A 26,574-nucleotide genomic window follows, 5' to 3' on the forward strand; every position below is an offset into this window, starting at 1 on the left:
GAACTTTCTAGTTAAAGGAATGAGCTCAGAGAAGCAGGGTGGTCAGGCCTCTCCTTCATAACCCGGCAAATCCCTCCCATGCCCGGAGCACACGTTATCCCGCGAGAGGCCATGAGATCCGGGACGAGGGGCCGACACAGAGCAGCAGACCAAACTCCAAGACGACAACGGGGTTCATCCATTTATTGATATTAATATTAAGCCACTTCTCAGCAGTAAATGCTGTAACAAGACTTGGTTTCTAAAGGTGATAAAACAACAACACTGTGGACAAAGCACTGGGAACACTCCTCGAGGAGAAAACTGGCTTTCTTCTCCGGCCAGCGTGACCAGGTGCCAAGTGTCGTCCTGAGCAGGAACTCCTGGTCCCGAACATACACACACCGTCCTTCGTCTGGGCCCTTGGAACATTCCAGGCCACCGGCGTGAAGAGGCGGCCTCCTCCATCTGCCTCAGTCCATCTGGACCCACTTCCTGCATCTCCCGTTGGTGAGGCGAGTGCTCACGAGGGGGTGAGCCACGGTCAGGTGACAAACAACTAGCACCAAAAAGCCGGATCTTCCTCTTCACGAAGTCAACACAGTATTTTTCCTCGTCTTTTAAGGAAAGAAAAGTCTTAAAAATATATGGCACTAGAGTGTAAAACTAGACAACGGTATCCGTCACAATCGCCTCAGCCTCCGGCCCGCAGGCCCCACACCCTTCAGATGTAGAGCTGATGGAAGGCCAAGGTGTCCATGAAGGGGCGCACCAGATTGTCCGTGGAGAAGTAGAAGACGAGCCCGAACGTGATGGAGATGGGCAGGGCGGGCAGCGCCTTCTTGAACACAGCGAGCAGCAGGAGGGTCAGGCACAGGCCCTGCGGGAAGGAAGGCGAGGGGAGCCGTTAGCGATGGTTTAGGCCCCGGGCGCAGAAGCTCGTCGAGGACTTGTCGGACAACAGCCCTGGACACCCCATGAGCTTCCCAGGTCCTCGCGACAGCTCTGCGAGGAGCCGGCGGGCAGGAGTCTCACCCCATAGAAGTGTCCCGCACATTAACGGGAGAACCAGAAAGCAGGGCTCCTGATCCAGCACGGTGCCACCTCCACCAGAATACCTCCCCCTGTCCGGCTACAGCAGTGCCCTGTGTGACCTGATGGCAGGATGCCTCCCTTTGGGGACATATATTTATACAAGAATGGCATGGGGTCGACCCAAATGCCAGCAAGGTTGTCAGCAGCTGACACCAAGGGACCCAAAGATGCTGTGTGACCCGCCCCCTTGGAGGCAGGCACAGCAGCTGCCCAACCAGTCCGAGCGCCAGCCGATGATGCAAGAAATGGTCCAGGGCAGGGACGGGAACCAGAGCGCCCGCCCTATCATTGGGGAGAGCAGGGCTTCAGGGCAGGCGTTTGAGGAGGAGCGTGGGGTCCACCACCCCATCGCCGACACACATTGCAGGCAGATAAAAAATCTCCAAAACACTGGCGCCTCGGCCTCAATGTGCCACGTGTGGCCCGGAGTTCCCTGGAGATGAGACTGAGCATGCGCCACTCAGAGCCTCCATCCCTCCGAGATGGGATCATCCGAGGACCATTACCCCACTGTGTGCATCTGGCCACGTTAAGTGACTATAGGAGCCCCCAAATTTCACTGCTGGGGTTCAAAATGATGGGCCCCTCCTCCCGGGCCCCAGGAGACCCCTGGGATTCAGAACCCCATGGTGTCTGGGTGGCATGGAGGGAAAACATGCAGCCCGGGAGTCAGGGACCTGAGTTCAGATCACAGCTGGTCCCTCCCCAGATTTGTGCCCTTGGGCAAGGCCCTCAACCTATTTCCTCGTCCCTAAATCTCAGGTAGCCATTCCTGCCTCACAGGTGTCATGAGACAACGCACAAAGCTAGCCAAGCCCTTGACACCCTGGTATGCATGCTCAGGAACGTCAGAGCCCCTCAGCCAGCCTTCCCCTGCACTGTCCCTGCATCTTGTCAATGACCAGGGCCTCCTGTGAACCTCAGTCTCATCTTGAGAATCTGCCTGGCGGCCCAGCCCAGCCATCACTTCTGCCCCTCCGAGGGACGACAGCATCTGAAAATTCCCCTGGGATCCTGGGCCCCCATGAAGACCCCCAGGGGCTCCACCACTCGGGGACAGGCAGGGAGCATTGCCCGGCCCACTCACGATGAGGATGGCCACGAAGCAGGCCAGCGTGGTGTTCCAGTCCCCGCTGCCCGTGGCTGCCGCCTTGCCCACCAGCACGCTGTAGAAGATGAAGTCCCCGAGGCCGAGCTTCACGCCCCCTGTGTGGGGAGGAGAAAGTGAGCCCGTGAGTCTCAGAAGCCCCACGAGGGAGCGGCAGAGAAGGCTGACACCCGCCAAACAGCCCAATGGCTCGGCCCAGCCCAAGGCACCCAAGGGGCCCAGGAGCCACAGTCCTCAGGCTCTGGGGGACCAGACGGGGTAGGCACCAGCCACTCACCTGGACTCTGGGACAAGGACTGGCTGCCTTGGAAAAACAGCAGCCAGTGGGAAAAGGGGGGAACCCGTGGACTGGGTGACTTGCAATCTGGGCTGTAACACCTGGGATTTCTGGTGACGCAGGTAAAACCGGTGCTCGGCACTTAGTTGAGTCAAGAAAAGAGCAAGTAGAATGTACTGTCTGGGGTTGGTGGGAGGCTGCACAACTCGGGGCTAAGTATGAATTATAAATATTTTTTAGGAACCTTAATTTCACTACTTTCAAGAACGTGCACAACACCTGGACGTCCTCTAGAGACCCGTTCCCCTTAAAATAGGTAAAGAGAATTTGTAATCAGCTTCTCCATTACCGACAAGTAAATGAGAGCTTCTAGAATGTTTTCAAGTTTGTTTCCTTTAGTATAATCTCCCCTGGATGCTTGTTTATAGGATAATTTTGTTCACCGCAGACAATAAAAATGTTTACATGATAAACTGGAACTGAGTGGACCCTCCCGGAGGAAAGGCTGCTGGTCCACCCACTGCCTGCTCCCTTCCGGGCTCCAAACAAAGGCGCCCCTCCTCCTGGTCCGGCAGCGTGCTCCGGCTCGGCCCCAGCGGTCCCTCCGTCCACCAGACCCCTTCTCTGATTTCAGCGCCCCGTGGCTGGCTCCTCCCGTGGCAAACGACAAACACCTTTCAGCTCCTCGTCTCTTCTCTCACTTCCATCCCCACTCCTGTTCTCTCCCCTCACTTCTCTCTCTCCTCTTTCAATCAGTTCTTTCTCAAAAGAACTCTGTGCTCCCTTCCCAGTCACTTTAGAGACCTAGAGTCACCAGGCCCCACATCCCCCAACCAGTGAGCTCTGGTAAGGCCACCACATGGCCCCCAGATGACACCTGTGGCCATCCTGCTACTCGCCGTGTCGGCACCCTGTCCTCCTCTCGCTGCTCCCCAGCGTCCTCCCCACAGGCACCCTCCCCTCCATCCTGTAAACATTGCCACCTCGGGTTCTGTCCCTCTTGCCCTTGCTTCTGACCCTGCACCCTCCCTAGGTACCCTTTCTGGTGCCCATGGTTTTGACAACTATACACTGATGCCTCCAACACCAGCCTCAAACCAATGCCACTCCCCTTCGTGTGTCCATGGCATGTCCATCCAGATGTCCTGCAGACCCTCCCACCTGCCTGCCCACGCTCCCCCGGGTCACCGGCCACACCTCCCAGCCTGTGCAGCAGCTCCATCTCCTCTCAGTCTGCTCCTGAGCTTGGCCCTCCATGTGTCTTCTCCGCCTGGACCACGGCCAGGCGCCCTCCTAGTCTCCCAACAGAGTGTGTCCCTCACCACTGCCAGGGGTCTGTGCGGAACGCGGCTCTGCTCATTTTATTTCCCTGCTGACACCACGCACGCTTCTCCACCGCCCCCAGGACAAAATCTGAGCTCCCCTAGGAGGGCAGCAAACCCTTCAAGTTCAAGCAAACCCGGCCCTCCCACCGCTCCCAGCCACACCCCAACCCTCTGCCCGGCCACCCAACAGCCCCAGAGCTCCCTGCGGGCTTCCTTCTCTCTCACCTGAGCCTCTGCCAATGCTGTCGTATTATAAAGAATCTGACTGGCCTTTGTCCCTGGCTCCTGGGAGGGAGACTGCATCCTCAGAATCTCCCAGCTAAGAGGAGTGTCTTTGTGATTTGGGAGCCCCTCAGATCACACTGGAGTTTATGCAAATGAGAAGCTCAGGATAGAGCTGGCCGCCAGAAAGACCATCCCTGTGATGAGGGGCTGGGACTCAGGGCTCTCACGACCTCTGGGGAGGGGAGGGCACCTGGAGGTGAGGCTCAGTCCTGTGAGCAGTGATTCAATCAATCGCGCCGATGCAATGAGACCCCAGCAAGAACTCCAGACACTGATGCCTGATGAAGGCATCCATGTGCGAGGCCGGGGGTGACGCCAATTCCACTGGGAGAGGCCACGGAGGCTCTGTGTCCGGGACCCTCCCAGACGTCGCCCTGTGTGTCTCTTCACTTGGCTGCTTCTGATTCGTATCCTTCACAATCAAACTGTAGTTGTAAGCCCGGCACTTTCCTGAATTTCTGTGAACTGTCAAACCTGAGGGGGTTGTGGGAACCCCCAGATTTGTAGCCAGTCGGTCAGAAGGGTGGGTGGCCTGGAGACCCCCAGAACTTGCGGCTGGTGTGTGAAGGGAGGGTGGTCTTGTGGACTATGCCCCGTAGCCTGTGGGATCGTGGGATCTGTGCGGACGCCGGGTGGTCAGGGCCAGGACTAAACTGCAGCCTATCAGCCTGTGTGCTGGGCGACCAGACTCACCCTTCAAGGCCCACCTCACGTCCATCTTGTCCCCATCTGCCCTGAGTACTCTGTACCTACCTAACCGCTCCCTGCCTGGGCCGCTCGCGTGGGGAACTTATCAAGGACACAGGCTGTTTTAAGGCTGCAGCACCTCCCTGCCCCCACGTGCCAGCAGCACACAGCAGGTGGTCCACAACTCTACTGACAGAATGACTACCTTAGTCCCCTCAGGAACACAGCCATACCTCAGAACGTCTCTGGGCGTGTCTTCAAGACCATCTTCCATGTAGGCTCTTCCTGTCTCCCCAGCCACACGGTCTCTGCCTGGGGAAGCCACCACCCCAACTCTGCCCCTGCCCCCTGCTCCAGAGCCCACTGTCAGGCCCAACGTGGAGCAGGGCCGTTAGCAGCTGACCCGCACAGCCCAGCCTGTCCTGAGCCCAGAGCTCATGCCCGCTGCATTCCCCACAGCCACACTGGGACATCCTACAGGCCACTCAAGCACACACAGCATGGAATCCTCCTCCTCCCGATCACGTCCCTCCCCCCACCAACTCAAAACCCACCATGGCTCCCACTGCTCCTGGGACAAACTGGAATCGCCATTTTGACCTAAAGGCCCTTCCAGCCCCTGCCGGCCTCCCAGCCCATCTCTGCACTTTCGGTCTCAGCATCCTGCCTTCACTTTGTCTAGCTCACTGGGCGCCGTCTGCCTCAGGGTCTCTGCTCCTCTGTCCTCCTGGCCAGAAATACCCCCACCATGTGTCCCCCTCTCCTGGTTACCCCTGTGCTCGACCTCCAGAGCTCAGCACCCAAGTTACTTCCTCAGGTAATTCTCTCTGACCCCTAAGACAGGCTGAGCACCTCCATCAGTGCTCTCCAGCACCCCATGTTTTTCCAGTCCCCCCCCAGTGCACAGAGTGTGGGCCGCCCTTAGATGGTGAGTCCCACCAGAGCCGGGCCTGTACTGCCTGTACCCACCCGCCCCTAGCACAACGCAGCCACACAGCTGGTACTCAATCCATGTGTGTTATATACACGGGGAGCCTGAATGCACAAGTGCCCGTGGCCTGCCGTCAAGGTTCCACCCTGGCAGGTTTCTCCCTGACTTCTGCAGAGCCGTCTCTGATGTAAAGAGGGGCTTCTCCCCTCATATCCTCACCTGACTTGAGGGGGCCCCACCTCTGCCCTCCGCCCCCACCCCCAGGCCCACGCAGACCATCTGGACACGGGCACCTTACTTTCCTCCTCTTCCTCCAGCTCCTCCCCTGGGTAGCCAGGCAGGGGGGGCTCACAGACTTCTGGGTACGAGGGCTCCCCAAAACTGTCATAGGAGTCTTCTTCTGGGTGTCCAGGAAGAGAAGATGACCGTCATCGCCATGAGGAGGGGGCATGGAAGAGAGACAAAAGCCCCGTGAGAGGGTGCTTGGATCTCGGGGAGCAAAGCCAGTGCTGAGGGCAGCCCTGCTCTCACCCACCAGCCAGCCCAGCCCCAACACAGAGAAAGAGTAACAGGGCAAGGGAAGGAAGGGGAACGGGGCTGAGGCAGGAGATGAGAGCCCCTTCACTCCATCCCCACGATGTGCGTGTCCAGGAGGGTCAGTCTCCGCTTCTGCCCCTCCTGACCTCGTGCCTTCTGGAGAGGCCAGGCCAGGCTGAGAGGGGTGCAGGTGAGGGGGCTGCCCCAGCGACCACAGGCTGTCAGCCCCCCAGTACTTACCCATCTCGGGGTCGTAGGGGAGCTGAAGGGCTCCCTGGGAGGAGGGATCCAGCTTGGCCATGCCCACGGTCCACACCATGGCGGCTGGGGAAAGAGGAGAGGAGCATGCCTCAGGCGGCGCTGTGGCTGCCCCGGGCCTGGGAGGCAGGTGGGCCAGTGTGCGCCCCAGAGAGCCTGCACAGGACCCTCCGTTCCCAGGGGACTTGCTTATACCCCACTGTCAGGAGGCCACCGGGGAGGGCCCCAGACTCACTGACCAGGTGTGGGCAGACAGTGCTTCTTCCTGTCTTTTTTACCTGCTCAGAAAAACACTGATAATAATAATACTATCAGTGAACAGGGTTGATGAACTAATTGCGTTTTTGTCTTACTGTGGTAAGAGAGACGTAACAGAAAGTGAATCAACCGTTTTTAAGTGTACAGAGTAACGGTGTTAAGAATATTCACGTTGTCATGAAACATCTCCAGAACTTTTTCATCTTTCCCAACTGACACTCTGTACCCACAACAACTCCCCATTTTCCTCCCCCACCGCCATTCTACATTCTGTCTCTATTAATTTCACTACTCCAGGTACCTTGTATTAAATGGAATCAGACAGCACTTATCTTTATGTGATTGGCTTAATGCACTTAGCATAATGTCCTCAAGGTTCATCCGTGTGGTAGCATGTATCCTAACTTCCTTCCTTTTTTAAGGCCGAATAGTATTCCACTGTATGCATATATCACATTTTGTTTACCATCCATCCGTCCATAGCTATCTGGGTTGCTTGCATCTCTTGGCTATTGTGAATAAGGCTGCTGTGAACATGGGTGTACACAAATCTGTTCAAGACCCTGCTTTCAGTTCTCTTGGGTATATGTCCAGAAGCAGGATTGTGGATCACGTGGTACTAATTTTCTTCCCTCTCTCTGGCCCAGAAACTCTCCTGAACTTGCATCTCGTCTCTCCAACTCTCCAGCCGAAGGTCCAGTGAGCATCTCAGACTCAACACGCCCCAAACGCTCTCAACAACCACGCTCCGGCCTGCCCCAGTCTTCTCCCTCTCAGGAAACGCTAAAAAGCACTGACTCCATCCTCGACTCTTTTTCTCACAATCCGTGTCCCAACCACCAGCAAATCTTGCCAGTTCTGCCTCCAAAACATCTCCAGAACCTAAGCACGTCTCAGCACCTCGACTGCTGCCCAGGGCCAAACCCCATCCCCGCTCTCCTGACTGAGTCAGCCTCCAAACCCGGCCCCTGCTTCCACTCTTGTCCCTGTACACTTTGTTCTTCACTCAACAACCTCAGTGATCCTGTTAAAGTGTAAAGAATGGAAAGTCAGGCCGGTCCCAAATCTTCCAGAGGCGCCACATCTCACTCAGGAGTAAGAGCTGAAGTCCTCATCACGGCCCCAGGTGATCTGGACCTGCCCCATCACCTCCCTTTGCTCCCTCTGCTCGGGGCCTTTGCACTCGCTGCTGTTCCTTCTGCCTGGAATTCCATTCCCAAATTTTCCCAAGGCAGGTGTCTGTCAAATGTCACCTTAAGACAGAGAGCTTCCTTGACCACTTTATGCAAAACAGCATCCTTGCTCCCCTGGAGTCCTCAGCTCCCCAGCCCTGCTTCATCCTTCTCAGGGCACTCGCCTCCTGACCTGCATGCTCGGCTGTTTCGTCACTGTCTGTCTCCCCTCCTAGGACGAAAGCTCCATCAGAGCATAGGCGGGGAACACAAGCCCAGGCGCCGTGTCAGTCTCTCCACACAAGGTCTCTGCTCCTCCTCAGAACGTGCCGGAATGCGCCCTCCCCCACAGGGCCAGGCTGCCGACGACTCTCCTCTACGAGCTCGACTCTCTGGAGCCGCTGCATGAACTCTTCCCAGGGCAGCTGCAGACGCTCAGCCCCAGAATCCAGGCTCTACTTAAAAAGGCCCCCGCCCACAGATGCAAGGCATCAAAACCACAGGGCTGTGGGCTCCATGAGGCCCGGACCACGGGTGTCCTGTGTCCCGCTGCACCCCCAATGCCCAGCTCAGCACCGCCACAGAGCGGGGATCTACGCAGGTTTGCTGAAGGCACACACAGACCCAAATCCGTACACGGGCCGTGAGGCCAGCGCCATCCCCGAGCCGTCCCTCAGACACCCACCCTCACCCAGCTGTGCGGCTGTCCAGGAGCCCAGTGAGAGGCAGGCGCCTTGCGCTCCCCACACCCCCGCCCTGGGGAGGCCCTCTCCAAAGTCCCTTCTCAGGAGCCCCGAGGGCTGACGGGGTGGCCCTGGGCTCACGGAATGCACCTGTGCCCACCACACATCACTGGAGGCTGGATGGGATGAAGGTGTGGGGTGGGACCACGGCCCCGAAGCCCCTTTCCTGACCTAACTCTCCAAGCTCCTTCCTTGTAACAGGAAGATACAGCCCACCTTTGTCTCCAGAAGTGGAGCCAGCCCTGGGGTCACCGTGGCCGCCTCCTCCCCTTCGGTCAGGGGGAGAGTAACTTTATCTCATCGTCAACCCTGCAGGCTGTGGTGGGAAGCAGCCCTGGTCCCACCTCAGCCACCTTCGGAGCCCAGGCTCGGGCAGAGGCACGCGGTCACTCACATGAGTATATCAGGGCAGGAAATATGGGCTCGTTTCTCTCCTGGGCAGTCTCCACCAGCATTCTCAGTGGCCCTTTGGGGCACAGCACAGCCACGAGATCTGGGAAAACAAAGACGTCCTTGGCAAGTTAAAAAAGACATTTATTCCCAAGCAGCCCCCAGAGAGAGGAGCTAGCCCTCTGGCACCGGAGCGTAGGGTCTGTGTCCTGGACCACGCCCTGCCATTCGTTCTAGCATCCCAAGCCACCAATTTGCAGCCACAATCTTGAGTCTGCGCTGGCTGGAGCCCAGAGCGGGGTCTAAGTGGGTAACTGCAAACAAGGAATCGTGTGGGCTCAGAGACCCAGAGGACAGGCTCACGGCCCCATTTCTCCGAGCCTCGAATTCTTTGTCCTTAGAATGGAAAGAACAGCACTGGGGATGGTCATCATGCCAACACCAGTTAAAGGGCCGCTAACATTCTGGATGCTTGTTCTTTATAGGTCCTGTGCCTGATCCCACAGTTGTCCTGAGAAGCGAACAATGTACAATGTGTCAAGTGCTTAACAGCACAAATATTCAATAAACACCAACTCTTATCAGTAACCACGGCACGGCCATGAGTCTATGGGACCCCGTGAGTCTGAAGGTGGTGAACCTCGCAGAAGGGAGACCATCCCGGCTCCTCGGGGAAGGAGGGGACGTTCAGCATCCGCCACCCTCATGCAGCAGTGAGAAGGACTTAGCCCCAGATGCCCCCCACTGCCCACCGCCAGGCTCATGGCCTGCCAGCGCCCACCTACCGTACACAGAGATGGCGCCCAGGATGACCCAGGCGGACCACTCCGGCAGGTACTTGATGAACACCAGGGCCATGAGCGCACTGATCATGATGAGGTAGGCCTGCTGCAGCACGAGGGGGCCCTTCCAGTGGATGCACACCATGCCCACCGCGCCGAAGTTCCAGACGGTCAGGAACAGCGTGGGGTAGTCCATGGCCACGTTGTAGGTCTTGAACACTTCCCTGCAGATCCGAAGTCGAGCCCTCAGGGCGGGACACTCAGGGGAGGTGTCGCACCCAGTTAGACGCAGCTCAACATCCCCCGCTCCTCAACCATTCGGTCCCAACCCGGGTTCTTCCAACCTCTGGCCTTGTCTACTAATACCCCCTCCCCCATTTCCATGAGCCCTACAACTAACCACTGGAAATCTTTCGTGGAACGAGGTGGGAGTACACGGATGTCTCATCCTTGGGTCAGTTCACATACACGTGCACTGGCCCAACCTGGAAGGCCCTTTGCCCGTGGGCAAGGTCAACATCCCCAGGCTAATATCCCAAATCCAGGGCAACAGAGCAGATCACTTCTCCACAAACGAGGAAGTACCCAGGCCCGGCCCAAAGATTAGAATGTAAATTCTGAGAGGTTTCTAACCCCCTTGGGTTCACGAAGGGCCTCCTCCGTGATGGCTCTGCTTATTTGTTTTAAATCAGGAAGCAGAACGAGACGGGTGGCCCACCATGCAGCTTCACTCCTGCGGCAAGAAGGCCTGGGCTCCTGGGGCAGTGACACCGGGGGGGAGTCTGGAGCCCAGTGGGAGCCCCTCCTCGCACAGGTCCTTCGCATCCACGGAGGGAGCGGTCCCCAAGGACACTGCTGCTCTCCAGGTGCCACTTACCCGAGGTAGATATAGCTGAAGAGGAACAGCAACATCAGAGAGGACATGATGAGCCAGCCGTGGATGAACTAGACAACAGAGACAGGGGTGACCACAGGCCCAGATCACAAGGCCCTGGGCTCCGGGACGGACGCCCAAGCCTGAGAAGGCTTTCTTCCCCAGGCTCCTTCGTGACCATGCTGGAATGGCCGCTCTACAGATAAGGAGGGCAAAGAAATCCAAGGAGGCCTCTCAAGGCCGCCCGGCAAGTGCGTGAAGGAGGAGACGAAACTCCCTCGGGTCTAAACCCTAGAGCTCCACGCGTTCACGTGGAAAGGGGACGCCGCCGCCGTGCCAGGTGCCCGTCTAGGCTCTGGAGAGACAGCGCTATGCCTCTGCCCGCGTGTGTCGCATCCCAGTGTGAGGGCAGTTAGACAGTAAACACAAACACAGACTGACAGGAGTGATAAGGGCTCTGGAGGAAACAGCTGGCAGGATAACATGACAGGAGACTCAGTGGGGTCGACTCTGATGGAGTGGTCAGGCAGGCTCTTGAGGGAGCCTGTTTTGACAGGGGCGACCCAGGGAGTCCCCCCAACCTGAGGGTCTATAACAGAGGTCCTCGGAAAGACGTGTTCTTCCTCTCCCGGCCAAACAACACAGGGGCAAGGACGAGGGCGGGCTGATCCTAAACCAGGTCCTCAGCCGGCCATGAGTGGCACAGTGGTATCACTACGACCAGCCTCCCCCCCAGGACAGACCCATCGGTCACCAGAGTGGGCTAATGGGGACCTCAGCAGGAACCTGGTCTACCTGGAATGAAAGCTGCGCCCAAGGCCGTGCTGTGCATGCAGCCGCCTCTGGAATGTGCTGACCCTCCGCATCCCAGCCACCCCTGCCCGCCAGGGGCTCCCACCATCTCCCACCTGAGTGTCATGGGACCTGCAAGGAAACCTCCTGAATGGATGGGTGAGCCACCTCTTAACAGTCCCTGTGACTGGTCACCTGATGCCTGTTGCCCATGCCAGGCCAGCCTTCCACACACTCCAGGGTCTCTCTAGCTTGTTTTCAGCACGCTGTATCCTCTGCTCCCAACAGGCAGCCCTCTACCCTCCTCTCACCATCCACCGCCCTCTCCACCCCGATTAAAAACGCTGCCTCATTTGCACAGGTGATGACTTACTGATAAGCTTCAACTCCTGGACACTTCTGACAGCCCTCCCATGGCTCACCCCCAGCTGGGATGGGGCTCATCTCTCGAGGCCAACCCTCCTCATCTCTCTACCTGCCCCACAGAGGCTGGCAGGCTGAACACAAAGTGCTGTGCACGCCCGCATGTGAACAGTTCCAAGTCAGGCGATGCCCAGTTTAACTTCCTTTCAGTGTTGGGGCTGCACAGCCCTCCTTGGGATAAAAGCCCGACACCCATGTCTAAAAGCTTACGGCAGCCTGGGAACAGACAATGCCCGTGACGTGGGCCAGGTGGGACTCATCTCCTCTACTATTTCCTGGGCTGCCCCACAAGCACAGGGGTCCACCCAAAACCCAGACGTCTCCCACGGCTGGAAGACCTCAGCACGGCGTCTGTACATCCCCAGCTGAAAGGGAAATGGGAAAATAAAAATAAACCTGGATGGGAACTATGGGGCGAAGGGACCCTAAAATAGAACATCTCACTTCTTCGGAAGGAGAAGCAAAATAAAATTAACCTCCAAATATGAGAAGTGACACTGTGACCACTGCAACGAGGAACTCAATTAAGTGGCATTATGTATAAATTTAAAAGATTACACTATTGGGTAATCCTAGCGGGCGGTAGGAGTAGGGTAGGAAAGAGTACCAGAACTCAGTCTGTTTTTCAGAAAAAAGAACTCTGACAGCAAGAATGGCTGCTGCCTAAGAGGCAGGGGGTCTGGCGGGCAGACAGGTGGGCGCGTACCTTGTAGCAGCGGTACTTGTAGAGCAGGACCAGGAAGATGGTCATGACCACAATGACGCTGATCATGATGAGGGTGTTCAGCACTGAGTTGAGGAGGCGCTGGCCCACCGAGGGTGTGTCCTCCGTGAACGGCGTGTAGATGCTGACAGAGAAGGCAGAGCTGGGTCTCTGCTCCCTGCCTGTTCCGGACGACCCCCACCCTGCGGGGGTCTCAGACCCGCCCAAGGAGGCGTCCTGGGAACCTCCCACCACTGCCCACCATCCCCACAAGCTGCCTTGCCTTCCGACCCGTCTCCTGCCCCCCGACCCCAGCCTGATGACTAAGCCCGATGCAGTGGCACGGAAGGACCTGGAAGGCCCACCAAGGCCTCCCTACCCCCTCACTTCTCAGCTCTGGTCAAGGGAGACCCAGCAGGTCCCATATCCACTTCTCCACCAGCCCCATGCCGCCTAGAACGTGCCCCGCTGCCTCCCCTCTGCACACCCAAGGTAGCCCAGGGGCTGCACGTGCAGTTAACAGACTCAGGAAGCAGCTCAGTGATCCCTCGTCCAGCCTGGCCGGTGGGAGCAAACTGCCTGCAAAGCACTCAGGCTCCCTCAGTGCTTTTCCCCTGTGCTGCTTGGAGCCCCACGGACTCTAAGCCTCCCAAGGGTGGGGCGTCTCTCTCAGCTCCTCTCTTTACAGGAACCAATGCAAAACTGAACAAAACTCCCCAACTAAAAAGGAAAGGTGCTCAGAGCAGCCACTCAGCAGTGACTCCCACGGACAGCAGGGCGAGGGGGCAGAGCGAAGCTTCTCACTGCTCTGTGTGCCGCTGCTGTCTGCGTCCTTTTTACCAAAATAAAGACAATCCCCCACGAGGCTGGGAGCGAGCTAAGAAATCACCCTGCACAGCCAGTATGGTTTACGTTCATGGGAGCAGAAGCCCAGAGAGGAACCGACCCGACTGTGGTCACACAGGGACTCGGCGCCCGGAACACTGAGCCTGGGCGGCATGGCAAGAGCTGCCTTCTACGCTAACACCTGGCGTGCACTGCGGCAGGCCCCGGGCTAAGCCCTTTACGTGGATTAACTCACTTGATTCTCCTGGTAACCTCGTCATCAAACCCATTGTACAGAGGAGGAAACTGAGGCAGAGAGGTCAGGAACATGCCCAACAGGTCACAGAGCCAGGAGGCAGTGGATGGACCAGGTGTGGACTTGGGCAGCTCCTCATCCCCAATTTTTCCCACTGTGGCATGGCGCTGCAGGGGGAACCCAAGAGGCTGCAAGCCCCCTACCCCAGCCTGGTGCCACCCCCCCCCCCCGGCCCCCGACTCACAGCTGTCCGTTCTTCTCCGTGTAGAAACGCACGGACTTGATGGTGGCCACCACCACGATCATGCACAGCGTTACGGGCACAAACAGCATGATCACGTGCTTTGCCCCGTACTTGAGGGTCAGCTCCTCCTCCAGGCCCGGCGGCCGCCCAGGGACCCCGCTGCAGACGTAGTGGTCAGGGTCCTCCTCGTGGTCCTCCTCGCCGTCCTGGCCTCTCTGTGGAGAACCACAGCGTGAGGGCCACAGGCCGCCCCCCCCCGCCCCGCCCAGGTGGCCTACTGATGTGATGCATGGGTGCCTTGTACGGGGAAACAAGAAGTCTGAATGTCACTTTCCTGATGTAAGAACCAGCCTAGGGGCTGTAGTTCGGCTGTCAGGGTGCTGGGATCCAGGACACTGGAAAATTCCTCATGGGGACAAGCAGAGAAGACTCAGAGTTGGTACCAACCACTAGAGATGCAAGAAGGGAGGCTGCGGCGGCCCCCGAGGAGGGCAGCGGGCAGGCCCACGACTCATGGCTAGTGGATTTGGAGCACGTCTACGGATCTTTGCCCTCCCTCAGGATGCCACTCGGTTCTGTTCGCATGGCCACACTAATTCGAGAGGAGACAGGCCAGGTGACAGAAAACAGAGACTAAACATTTTTGGTTGACAAATCACAAACCAGAATAGTTGGTATACAGGAGGACTCTCTGATTATGACGGTGACACTGGGAATTTGCAGACGAAGAAGCTACTTTTAGCTTTTTGCCCCCCCCCCCCCCCCCCCCCCCCCGCAATGAAGCATGCCAAATTTGCAGCTGTGAACCAGAGCGGCTGATGGGAGTCAAGCCCCGGGGAGGACACGGGCTAAACGACAGGGCAGGACGCCTGCCTGATGCTGGCACAGACTCATCCGCAAGAATCTCTGTTTTTTGGAATTGTGGCAATTCAGGCAATTCACTGGCTGCCTTGTTCATTTGATTAACAGCTAAAACAAAAGCCAAATGAAACAGAAATCAAAAATGACCATCGCTTCAGTGTCAGTTCCCTGCACAGAGAATTCCAATCTAGATATTCAGCCAAGAACGAAAGGAAACTATTAATGGACAGGAACTGAAAACTAACACGCACAAAAACTCCAGGAGATGAAAAACAAACAGATGAGCAAGAAAAGGCTAAGGAGCGGCCTTTTGGTGGCCTGGAGCTGCTGAGCTCCTGCTCGGGCACAGAGCGGGCAGAAGAAGAGAGCTCAGAGGTCAGCAAGGGGGCTAAGGCTGGCAGGAAGAAGTCCACACGGAAAGGTTTTTAAACACAGTAAGCGGGCAAAACGGACAACAGGATCCAGGCAAAAGCAGACGCTGTTCTGCCCTGATGGGGAGGGAGGTGGCGGGGCTGGGTGACTCTCCCAAGCATGCCCCCCACTCCATAAAGTTATAATCTTCTGCCTTGTGGGCTGCAGAGATAAGATCCCACTGAGTGGACCCCTCCTGCTATGGGCTGAATGTCTGTGTCCCCCTAAAACTCATATATTGGAACCTAAGCCCCAAGGGGATGGTTTTAGGAGGTGGGGCCTTAGGAAGGTGATTAGGTCATGAGGGTGGAGCCCTCATGAGTGGGATTAGTGTCCCTATAAAAGGGACCCCAGAGAGCTCCCTCCCTTCTTCCACTGGGAGGACACAGGGAGAAGACGGTTGCCTATGAACCAGGAAGGGGCCTCACCAGACACGGGATGTGCCAGTGCCTTGATCTTGGACTTCCAGCCTCCAGAAGAGTAAGAAATAAATTCCCGTTGTTCTAAGCTCCCAGTCTGTGGTCTTTTTGTTACAGCAGCCTGAATGGACCACGACACATTCCCAGCTCAAGAGTCAAACATGAACTGGGCATGCTCCTCACGTCTGGCCATCTCCCTCAAAGGTCCCCTCCAGCAGTTGTCTTCCTGCCACCTTCTAGCCCGTGCTACCCGTCCAGGCATGCGAACTCACTCTCACGGCCCTGCGGGAACAGTGACCCACACCAGGAAGGTGAATCTAAGGCCCGGGGCTGCATGGAGAGACTCACTCGGGCCACTGCAGTCGACCTTTCACAGGCTGCAAATGCGCCGAGTCCACTATAAAGCCCCGCGGCCGTCAGCTCCACGACGGTGGACGGCCCACCCGCTGGGTCCATTCTCACCCGCCCTCCCACATCCGGGAACGTCTGGGTTCCACCCATTAGGAACAGGAGTCCTCAGAGCACAGGCAGGAACCTACCCACGGGGCAGCACTCTCTCCGTCCTCCGGGCCCGGCCTGCCTTCCTGGCAGGAGCGCGGCGTGGGGCTCTCGGCTGACATCAGGGACGTCCGCTCGTCGCACACTTCTTCCTCACTGTCAGAGGCCATGAACGTAAGCATAGCCCCACCGTGGGAAGCACCTGGAAAAAGGAGGACACGGACCTCGTTCCACTTTGCCGTGCAAAGACAGCAGAGGACTGAGAGGGCAGGCTGGAAGCTGCTTAAAGCCTGGACACAGGTCCTGCCCTGCAATGACCCCCCAGGGCACGCGTGTCAAACAACCGCTCTAACACAACAGGCCCCAAGAGCCACCACTGAGGCTGCAGTGGCCTCAGGAGGGAAGAGCCCTGAGATCCAGGCCACAGGGGTGAGAGGGGGACAAAACACCCAGCTAGAAAAGTCAGGGCCGCTCCAAACTGTAGCACACTCATTCATTCAATCAACAAACATCTATTAAGCAGCTACAGTGTGCCAACAACAGTGCTGGGCTCTGGGGATATAAAGGTGAGTTTAAAAAAAACACTTTTGTCCTTAAAAAAAACCCCAACCATCCAACGGGACAAATGATATAATCCACATGTTCAGCAAGAGGTGCAGAAGCACAAAGAAGGAACTAAATCTCAGAGATGGAGAACGTTTTCTAGAGAGAGACTTTCCAGGTAGGAGGGAAGGGCAGAGGGCACGAAGAATGTTCCAGTCAGGGCCTGGCGCTGCGGGGCAGAAGGTATGAAGGGTCTCCTGTGCCGTGTCAAGGGGGTGCACGTCATCCCGAGGTCAGAGGTGATGGGCAGATCAGATCGGCGTTTAGAAACGTCAGTCTAGCCACTAACCAAGAAAGGAGCACAAAGAAGGGGAGGTGACCCCCTGAAGACAACTGGGGGCAGCGAAGAGGGCCCAAGCTGGCAGCAGGACGGATGCAAGTGAGGGGACAGACCCCAGCAAGGGCGAGGAGGAAAACAGGCAGGACCGGATGCAGGGGATCAGACAAAGGACGGAGTCCAGGACGACAGCCAAGCCTGGAGGGAGACAGGAGAGGAGAGGAGAGCTTGTGGATTGGATCCAGGAACCTGCTGGGTATGAAGGGCTTGAAAGAGGGCCACCTTGAAGTGGAGGAGCAGAAGATGAGAGTCGTGAGTCTAGAAGTGGCAGCCGAAGCCACGGGACAGCGAGACCACATGGGGAGCATGTGTGTGTGTGCGGTGTGGGAAAGCGCAGCCCAGGGCAGGACCCGTGGACCACACAGGAGGGAGCCTGTCACCACTCCCGCAGTGCTGTCCCGAGGGTGTGTGCAGGCAGCAGCACCACGCCGAGCCTGGAAGAGCCCGAAGGGGCAGGGAGAGTTTCCGATAACCCCGGTGGATCTGACGGTCCCCACCAACCTCCCGAGAGGGCCAGCTGAGCTACCAGCAGAGCCGGCTCTCCCCACCACTGCCTCCCGGAGACCCTCAGGGCTGAGCTGCATGTCACGAGGGACAGCCAGCAAGGTCGGCCCTCTGCCGAAAGTCTGGTCTGTCTCCACGTCAGTCACCCCCAGAAGTGATGCGATTTTCAGACAAAGCTGCAGGATCCTTCCAAAGGGTCAGTCAGTTCTGTTCGTGCCTGCAGGTCTGTGGCTGCAACTCTTTCTGAAGACGGCGACCTGGGCTGCGGCCTGGATTACTCCCGCGTGGATTTCAACTCCATTCCCCGAGTACGGGCCCCACAGAGCCTGTCTATGTTCCCCTCACTACCAGTCTCCCCGTCATCTTGCAGGGCTTTCACAGTGAAGCCGCTCCCCACGGTGCAGGGTAGGGAAGACTGGAACGGAGGAGCAGCACAAGGAAGCAAAGGAAGAAGATGCCAGGAGGGGCGACAAGGACATTGTGCTACGGGAGTCAGGATTAAGAGAAGGGACAGTCTATCAGCTGTCAGCTTAGATGTCTCAGGTCTCAAGGACTCGCAGGTTAGGAACAGCTTGCCAGAGAGTGAAGGAGGTGGGGCATCCTGGAAAGAAGTGACCTCGTAAGTAAATGGGTGGCATGGGGGAACCTAATGGGCCCATTCCAACAATCCCAGGCACTCTGATGCGGCTGAAGCGTGGGGACCTGGGAGGCGGTGGTGGGAGAGGAGGCTGGAGAGGTGGGGTGGACCATCCCAGGGAGGGCGTGGGCACCCGACTGAGGATGGAGAGCTGAATCCAGTAGATGGGAGCCAGGGAAGGTTTCTGAACAGACTGAGTTTTAGGAAAGCAGGGCCAGCTGAGCAGCACTGCCCAGGGGGGAGGGGGCCTCCTCCCCACAGCCAGGCTCAGCCCAGGGCCACAGGAGGGTGGATCTGCCCTTGGTGGCCACACTTTGGAACCAGCAGAGTCTAACCAACAGAGCCCAATTTGAGGGAACGCGCTTTGAAGCCCCCGCAGGCCGTGAGACCTCGGGAAGTTCTCAGCTTTAGGTCCTTCCTCTATGGAAGAAACTATCTAACGGAGACCCGCAAGCAGAAACTTCAGAGTCGTTCTCTGCGAGGCTCGGCCTTGCCAATAGATAAATCCTGGACAAACCCGCTGCGCACCCAGCGGTTCCCCTCATGACCCACTCTGGCAAAGGTGGGTCCATCCTTCCTCACAGAGGGGCCCCGGCACAAAGGGCTGGCTGTGCTTTCTCACGGTGAATTGCCATGTCCACCTGGAGCAGCGCTGAGATGGGGGAAGAGCCACGGGCAGCCCCCTCAACACTTTCTTTTCTAGCACGTCGGTTTTGTTTGGGATGTGAATTAATGAGTGAGTTAGGATCTCCCTCCTCTGTGCCTCCCAGCCTCCGGGATGCCTGTGATTTACCTTCCCAGTGACTGGAGGAGCACAGGAGGAGTCCTTGCCCCGAGGAGGTCCAGGGCTGTGTCCCTAGGGCAGAAGGTAAGCTCGCCCTTCGGAACCATGACAGCTGCAGCTCCGGGGACTCCCAAACAGCACAGCACGAGGGAAACGGACAGACAGGGAGCAAAGAGGCTTCTTGAAAGGAGAAAGAGCTACGGGGAGGCTGGGGCAGAAGTGGGGGACCCAGGTTCAAGAGGAGTTAAGTCCTTCCAATTTCCACGGCTTCAGCTAGTCACTAACAAGACGGCTCCTGGAAAGCACTGTGTCTCCGAAAGTGTCCCGCCATGTGAGAAGGACCGCCCGGGGAGGGAGAGCTTAAAAAAGGACGGCACCCCTTCCGGGTGGAACTGGACTGAAAAGATGGAGAAACACCAGAAAACCAGAAATCAGGCTTTTCACGCCGCCAAACGTAACTCCTATATGGCCTCCTGGCCAGAAAATGGACACTCTCTGGGCAGATTCCTTCACCATCCCACTTCTCAAAATTCCTCCCAAACCCTCCCTGAAGCTGTGCCCAAGGCTCCCAGAAAAGTGGGAGAATCAGGAAGAGCTGGTCTTGGCTGTCAAAACGAGGATACAGCCCCCGGGGCCCAGTGGGGTGGAGGTGCCTCTCTGAGCTCCTAGCACCTGGGGGCACGACTTGGGACCAGGAAAGGCTGGACCCCTTAGGATGGCATTTCCCAAAGTGGTGCAGGCCGCCCGACAGGTGGTGGCAGAAGACCACCCCTGAGCCCTCACTCCGCACTGAGCACAATAACCTGGGGGGCTGGCTACTGCCATTCTTCCCCACTTCAAAGATGAGGAAACGAGTTTAAAACGCGTTAGGTTCAAAGTTACCCTCGGACCCAGGTCGTCAGGTGCTGCGCTTTTCAACACTTTGGTAAGCTGCTTATTTAAAATGCAGATCCCCGCCTCCATCCTGACCAAAGGCCCAGGGATCTGCACCTTGCGATGGCCCCTGGGGGATTCCCCAGCTGGTGGAGACCCTCCCTGGGGCTGCCCCAGCCTGGGCCCCCAGCTCAGCGCCGCACACGTCCGGTGACGTCCACCTCCCTGTCGAGGAGGCAGGGCAGCCCCGCTGCTCCACGGCTCACGCTCCAAATGGGGGATGAGAGAAGGTACAGTCCCTCCTCCTGAACACGCTGTGTCTGGTCAGAGAGCGACCGCAGGCAGAGGAGAAGAAGCTCGTCTGGCGAGGAGAGGGCAGGGGCAGGCGAGAGGGCTCAGGCTGAGAATGTCCCCAAGTAATGGCCCCTCGGAGGACGGCGTGGAAAATGGCTTTCCAAGGCTGCTGTGGGGACAAACTGGGCGGGCCTTTCTGAAGGCAGGAAAAATAAAGCTTTCAAAAAGATTCATACCTTTTGATCCTGAAACGCTACTTCTCGGAATCTGTCCTAAGAAAATAATAAAAGATTACATAAAAACATGTTTGCTACAGTTATTTTATAAGTGTAAAAAAGGTAAAAATGACTGAAATGCCTGACTCTGTCCTATGATTAACCCATCGGATGGGAGTTTCTAACATGACCACTAAAAAATCTTATTTCAAAGAATATTCAATAACATGAAAAAACACAACAGGATGTCAAATTTAATAGATATAAAACTTCACGTACATAATCATCTGAATTTTCTTAGAAAACGTATGTATACAAAGGACTGGCAAGAAATATTACAAAAGACTACAGACTCATCTTTGGATGGTGAGATGGTGGGTGATTTTTACTTTATATTTTTCTGCATTTCTCAAGCTTCTATAACAAACACACATTGCATCTGTAGGGGTTTTTAAGCAGTAAATATTTTAAAGGGAAATGAGTATGAACATTTAGGCATTTTCCTCGACTCCTGCCTCCTCCCGCACCTCCTCCCACTGGACTGAGGGGAGCAGATGGACTCCTGACATCTCCTAGCCCCTCTGGTTACCTGGCTCCTGAAGGAGAAAAGAGCAGCCGGGATGTACTCTTTTTTGCTTCTAAGTTGCAACTGAAGCCTGGTGCTATTCTGAAATCCTTGGAGGGAAAAATCACCACCTGAATGTGTACAGATAAACAACCTTCCTGCTAGACGTTTGTCCACAGCGGAGCGCCGGTGACGCCAAGAACCCCCGCCGGAGGCTGACTCACGGGCAGGTGGGGGTGGGGCTGGGTGACTGATGTCAAATCCCAACCACACAGCAACCAGCTCTCGTTCTCTTGAGGGAGCAGCAGGAAAACAGAGGCACTCATGGGAGGAGGGGGCGTCCAGAGTACGAGACTGTTCTAGAAACCCTTCCTGGAAGAAAGCACCGTGACGGAAAGCTGCCTTGGATTAGGATGCAAAATCAAAGACCCAGAGAAGCCATTGCTCGCTCCCATTAATCAGCTGAATGGGATCGAAATGCTGAATTAGCCGAACCAGGGGAGTCTGACTCAGAATTTCCCCTCCGCCCTGTGTCAGCAGTTCCTGCAATTATTATGGAAACCTGGTGACCCAATTTCCTCGACCTTCTTTTCATTTCGGAGAAACATAGATGGTTTAGACCTTAAAATTTAAGGCCAGTGGATCTAAATAGGAAATAGATTTTAAAATGCCACAGTAGACACTAAGAGCCTGATGGAAAGAGATGGAAACCGCTGCTCCAAAAGCAAACTGGGAGTCCCTGCATTTACCACCTACACCTGGGGCTGCAGAGAAAGGTCTGGATCCCGGGCACTGCATTTCTTTTTCACAGCAGGCCTAACGGAACAATGCTCCTTCGCTTTCAAAGAGGATGGTGTTGGCTTTAAACAGGCCACTTTCCAGGATCACACAGTTACCTCACAGTGCTCCCATGACTCCTGGGGAGTCCCCACAGCCTTCTCTCATACGAGGGTAGGGTTTGCTAAGATGAGGAAATTCCCACAGCCTCCCTGCCGGCCCGTCTCCGGAGTCCTGGGCACCTGACCATGTAGTTGGCCCCGGCTGACCCTCATCCATCTGTCCATCCACCTCAGCCCATACTGGGACGCACGTCACTTGCCAGATGGTTCTCCCCAACACAGGGAGGCGGCCTCGGCCAGTGCTGGGGCCTGAGTCCCACAGGGAGGCCCTGAAGGACTGCTCCATCCTCCAGATCAGAGGCCCCAGGGGACCCTCATAGGACCCCATGAACCTTGACCCATGCTCTCAATTCACTGCCGTCTGCGCTCCCCTACTCAGAAGGGCCCAGGACCCAGGCAGCTTTCTCTCTATTTCCTGAAGTAGCCTGGAAGGGGTGCAGAAGAGAAGCTGTGCAGGTGGCCACACGGGCCATGCCTCTAACATGCCATCTTCAAGTAGGGCCCAGAAAAAAAAATTTTTTTTTAATAAGCAGCAGCAAGCCAGTGGTCAAAAGCAGGGGCTGTGGAGACTGACCGGGTTCCAACCACCCAGCTGTGTGACTTGAACCACATACTCCCTGGCTCCAAGGCCTCGGACAATTTATTTAACTTGACATGGCCCATTTCCTCTTCTGGAAAAAGCAGAATCGGCAAACCTTGCAAGAGGACTGTAAAAACCAGAGACGACGTATAAAGTGTCTGGCACACAGCGGGTGTTCAATCAACGGCAGTTATGGTGAAGATGAGATCGAGGCAGGGACACAGGGAGAGTGGATAACGGAAGCCTGCTGATGCTCTTCCCAGAAAGTTCCAGATCTGCTAAACCACCAGACCCACGAGTTGAGCTACGGAGGTCACCAAACCTCATCTGGGCCCTGGGGAGATGGCCCGTTTCCGCCCAGCCCCGGCCCAGGGCACTCTGGCAATGGGAACATTTTGTCGCAAGAGAGGGCATGTCCATAGGACCGATGTCAGAGCTGGCAAGGACCTTAATGGCCATCTAGTCAGCGCCCCTTTTTTTTTTTTTTTTTTAAAGATTTTGTTTTTCCTTTTTTCTCCCCAAAGCCCCCTGGTACATAGTTGCATATCTTTAGTTGTGGGTCCTTCTAGTTGCGGCATGTGGGATGCCACCTCAGCATGGCCTGATGAGCAGTGCCACGTCTGCGCCCAGGATCCGAACAGCACCCTCTTTTATAGTTAAGGAAACTGGAGCCCAGAGCGACAGGGGGAAGCCGTTCAAGTCCCATGACCAAAAGCCACAGTTACAGCCCAGGTCTCCAGATGGCCAACTGGGGAGCTCCTCCCTGCCCCCTCCACGGACAAGTGAGGGCCACGTGCTCAGGGGCCCAGGGCCATGGGCCCGCAGGTGCCCACAGAGCCATCCCGCAGGCTCTCCAGGGACATACCCACTTATAAGGCAGTGCCTTTGCCCCAGGCAGGGAAGTGTGTGTCTTTTCTCACACCCAGCTTCTCCAGGACACAGCCGACAGAGCAGTCAGTGAATTACAAACGTCTCCTGACCCCTCCCCCACCAGATCACCTGCCGCTGGAAAAACTCAATAAAATCTCTCTCCTGTCCCCACCCCAGCACCCCAGTCTGGAGGCCCGCTCTGCTCCCCCTCTATGATCCACATGAGGGCGAGGGGTACCTCCAACCTGGGCGTGGCACGGGGACGGGAGTCAGGGCACGGCCTCTCTGGGTCCGTTCAAAAGGGAAGGTGTCCCGCGGTGGCACTGGTGAGATAAACATGGCACGTTCAAACGCCCCACACACCCATCAAATCCAGTTTTCCAAGAACACTCAATGAAGGGCAAATTCTGAAGGACACACTTCATCTCCAGTCTCCTACTCTCATATTTTAACAGACAAATGTATGTATGTGCATGGAGGGCTGTAACGAAACGCATGTCAACAGTGCTCATCTCTGGGCTGAGGATTAATGGCTGACTTTTAAAAAAGTACTTTCTCAATTTTCTAGAATGAACGTGTATTACTTTTATTTTCAAAAAGTCAGGCAGTTTCTGGTTAAGGTACAGCAGAAAGGGGAGCACCCTTTCCATCTCTCTTCCCAGGCCCCAGAAGCCTGTGCTCTGGCAAAGATGAATGAGCAACCTATTCTCCCAAGCAATGAAGAGGTGGACAAAAATGATGTCCCTCCCCAACACATGGTCTTTCCTGAGGGCTGATCCGAAATTACTCTTTCCCCAGACTTTAACATGGCAGCCTCGCCAGCTCCAGGCCTAGGGGCCAACAGTGATTCTCCAAGGCTTGGTGCCCACGTCAGGTCTGGCCAGCTCAAGGTGAGGAGAACAGCCCAAGCCCTGACCAGTGGCAGCCTGGAGGGCGTGCCAGCCTAGGAGCCCCACCGCTCCTCCCCCAGCCCCACCCCCAGCTGCTGGAATCAGGCAACAGGTGGAAATACTTGCAGAAACATTTGCTGTCTTGCCAGTGCCCAATAAACAGTGTCCAAAAATCAAAGCAACAGCTGAAAAGCAGCCAAAGATGTCTTCAGTGGAAACACGCATGGCACCTACACACACTGCTCTAATTTGTTTAAAAAAAAAATTTTTTTTTTTCCTTTTTGCTTTGTCAGGTAGACCTAACTAATGGAGACCACACAGAAATTTCCTGGGCAGTAGAGCAGAGACATGGGTCGGGGGTAAACCTGGGAAGCATCCTGTGCAAAAACTCCAAAGATGAAGACGACGCAGCCAGCTGGGTTCAAATCCCGGGGCTCACAGTCACTGAAGCCACCTAATGGGACAAGCTGCTTAACCCCCTGAACCTCAGTTTCCCCTTCTGTAGAAGGCTAACTTTTGCATAACAATAGCTACTTTTGTGTGACTGAAGCTCTTAAGGTAACTGTGGTATCTACAGTGCAAACAGCTTTTCACTGCAGATGACAAACTCACAGGGGAAGCTATGATGTCAGAGGCCAAGGTAGGCGGAGGTCCCTCCTTTGGCAAACCCGGTGCGTGCAGAGGGACTGCCAGCAGCCACAGAGGAGCTGAGGGGCGGGGCGGCAGGCTGACAACCTGCACGAGTCTCCAGGCACATCTGAGCGGCAGCCTGTGGCCAGGCTCTTCCTCGTCCTCCTCTTTCTCAAACAGGCAGCAACAGAGCATCCACCTCCCATACACACACCAAGTAAGACGCTGGGCTTGCTGCACAGGCACCTTGACACCAAGGACAGAGAGTTTTCCCTGAAAACCTGACAACATCCGCCCCACTCTGCCCCACTCTGCAGGAACCTGGACAGCCTGCCCGGGTGGCTGAGGCCACAGCCCTGAGCTGGAGTCGAGACCCCGGGGGCCTTCACCAGCTGGGCCCAGAAAACACCGCTGCCACAGTTGCCCCACTCCCACACAGCACGGCCACACAGAGCGGAGCCCGAGGCTCACACACCTGAGGCAACTGATCCAGAGCCTTTAGTTACCGCCAAAGGCCTTGGCCAAGGCATTGGAGGCTCAGGTGTCTACAGAACGGACTATGCACACACCCGGGGCATCCACACCGGAAGCCAGGTCCGTGCTGCTCAAGTTACTCAGGACAGGCTCGGTAGCCCAGGCTGTGCATTTCGAGTTAAGCCAGCTCTGCCATTGTTCTGGATGGGGTGCCTCTCAGGTTCTCCATCTGTCAATGGGGCTCAGTTAGTCCACCAACCAACAGCTCACACCTTAAAAAGGGAATATTCACTAAGTCAACAGACAGGAGCACTTCCCCCAACTGCCAAAGGGCTGAGGTCTGGTCCCAGCTCTGGACAGCAGAACTGGAGGCCAGGACAACGGGTTCTAGGCCTGGCTCCGCTGTATCCTACCTGGGCGACTTGGACAAAGGCACTTCAGCTCTGTGGGCTGAGTTTCCTCATGGATAAAATTTGGGGTGGAAACTAGCTTCTGTTTCAGGTTCTTTCAGCTTCAAAAGCTTGACACTGGGAGTCTCCCCACAGCCGTCAATGCCTGGAAAAAACAGCCCGACACCGCTAATAACGAAATCGCCAGCTCCAGACCCCAACCTGGTTCTTCACAAGACCCCCGCCTCCCCTGCAATCCCCGCAAAGCAGCGCCCTGGGGCGAGTGCCAAGGAGGTCCCAGCCAGCAAGGAAGACCACACGCCCCTGAGAGCACGTGCACTGCTGCTTTAAATGCCCGGCCCCGGCCGTGAGCAGCTCGCACCGCGCCCACCGCGGCGGGGAGGACCACGGCACCCAGCTGCGGGCCCGAGGCTCGGGCCCCCCCCCCCCGCGCGCCTTCCACCCCCAGTTCCGGGCCAGCCCCCCCGCCGCTTTCCTGGCGCCCGCCCCCTCCGCCCCCGCGCCGGCCGCAGAGGCCAGGGCCGCGGCGCGAGGGGACCGCAGCCCCCGGGCCGGCGAAGTGGCCGCGGCGAGGGGCGCGCGGAGGGCAGGCCCGTCCCGCGGGGCGCCGCCCCACCCCGGGCCCTCCGTGCGCGGCCGCTCGGCCCGGCCCGCGCGCCCCCAGCGCGCCCGCTCACCTGCTCCGCCGCGGCCGTGTTTACGCGGCTGGCCGAGCGCCCGGCCGACCCGGCGCCGGCGCAGACCCCGCCCCAGGCCCGCCCCCGGCCCCGCCCCGTGGGTGACGCCGCATTTCCCGGTCCTGGTCTGGCCCCGTCTGCTTCCCGGGTGCGCGCGTGAGGGTGCGCGGCGCGCGGAGGGGCCAGGCCTGCCGCCCAT

General features: G+C 57.0%; 1 protein-coding gene across 27 annotated transcripts; it reads right to left on the reverse strand.

Annotated features, from left to right (window-relative positions):
• Positions 1-155: 155 nt before the first annotated feature.
• PSEN2 (presenilin 2) lies at positions 156-26,467 on the reverse strand. Of its 27 annotated transcripts, none has more exons than XM_070255614.1 (15): positions 26,376-26,455; positions 25,702-25,843; positions 21,170-21,317; positions 20,970-21,076; positions 20,402-20,437; positions 16,175-16,335; positions 13,945-14,159; positions 12,623-12,764; positions 10,705-10,772; positions 9,831-10,051; positions 9,050-9,148; positions 6,465-6,548; positions 5,986-6,084; positions 2,162-2,280; positions 156-859 (listed from the first exon to the last, which is right to left on the reverse strand). In XM_070255614.1, the coding sequence occupies exons 6-15, from the start codon at positions 16,313-16,315 to the stop codon at positions 704-706; spliced, it is 1,344 nt and encodes a 447-aa protein (XP_070111715.1). In that variant the 5' UTR covers positions 16,316-16,335; positions 20,402-20,437; positions 20,970-21,076; positions 21,170-21,317; positions 25,702-25,843; positions 26,376-26,455; the 3' UTR covers positions 156-703. The 27 variants fall into 27 exon arrangements, 19 of the variants coding, with proteins under 19 accessions (XP_070111715.1, XP_070111709.1, XP_070111723.1 ...); XM_070255608.1 differs by having other exon boundaries at positions 5,986-6,087; XM_070255622.1 differs by adding an exon at positions 15,645-15,917 and having other exon boundaries at positions 5,986-6,087; positions 20,970-21,317.
• Positions 26,468-26,574: the final 107 nt, after the last annotated feature.

Source organism: Equus caballus, chromosome 30 (genome assembly GCF_041296265.1).
Source record: "Equus caballus isolate H_3958 breed thoroughbred chromosome 30, TB-T2T, whole genome shotgun sequence".
NCBI lineage: Eukaryota > Metazoa > Chordata > Mammalia > Perissodactyla > Equidae > Equus > Equus caballus.

What these genes read in the sequence shown, in the direction of transcription:
- PSEN2 (XM_070255607.1), bottom strand. Translation starts at nt 16,315, where the DNA reads ATGCTTACGTTCATGGCCTCTGACAGTGAGGAAGAAGTGTGCGACGAG. An exon ending in GAGAGAGTGCTGCCCCGTGG is followed by an intron (nt 14,160 to 16,174) that starts GTAGGTTCCTGC and finishes GGTTCTCCACAG; the next exon opens with AGAGGCCAGGACGGCGAGGA. An exon ending in GGGCGCCATCTCTGTGTACG is followed by an intron (nt 9,149 to 9,830) that starts GTAGGTGGGCGC and finishes TTGTTTTCCCAG; the next exon opens with ATCTCGTGGCTGTGCTGTGC.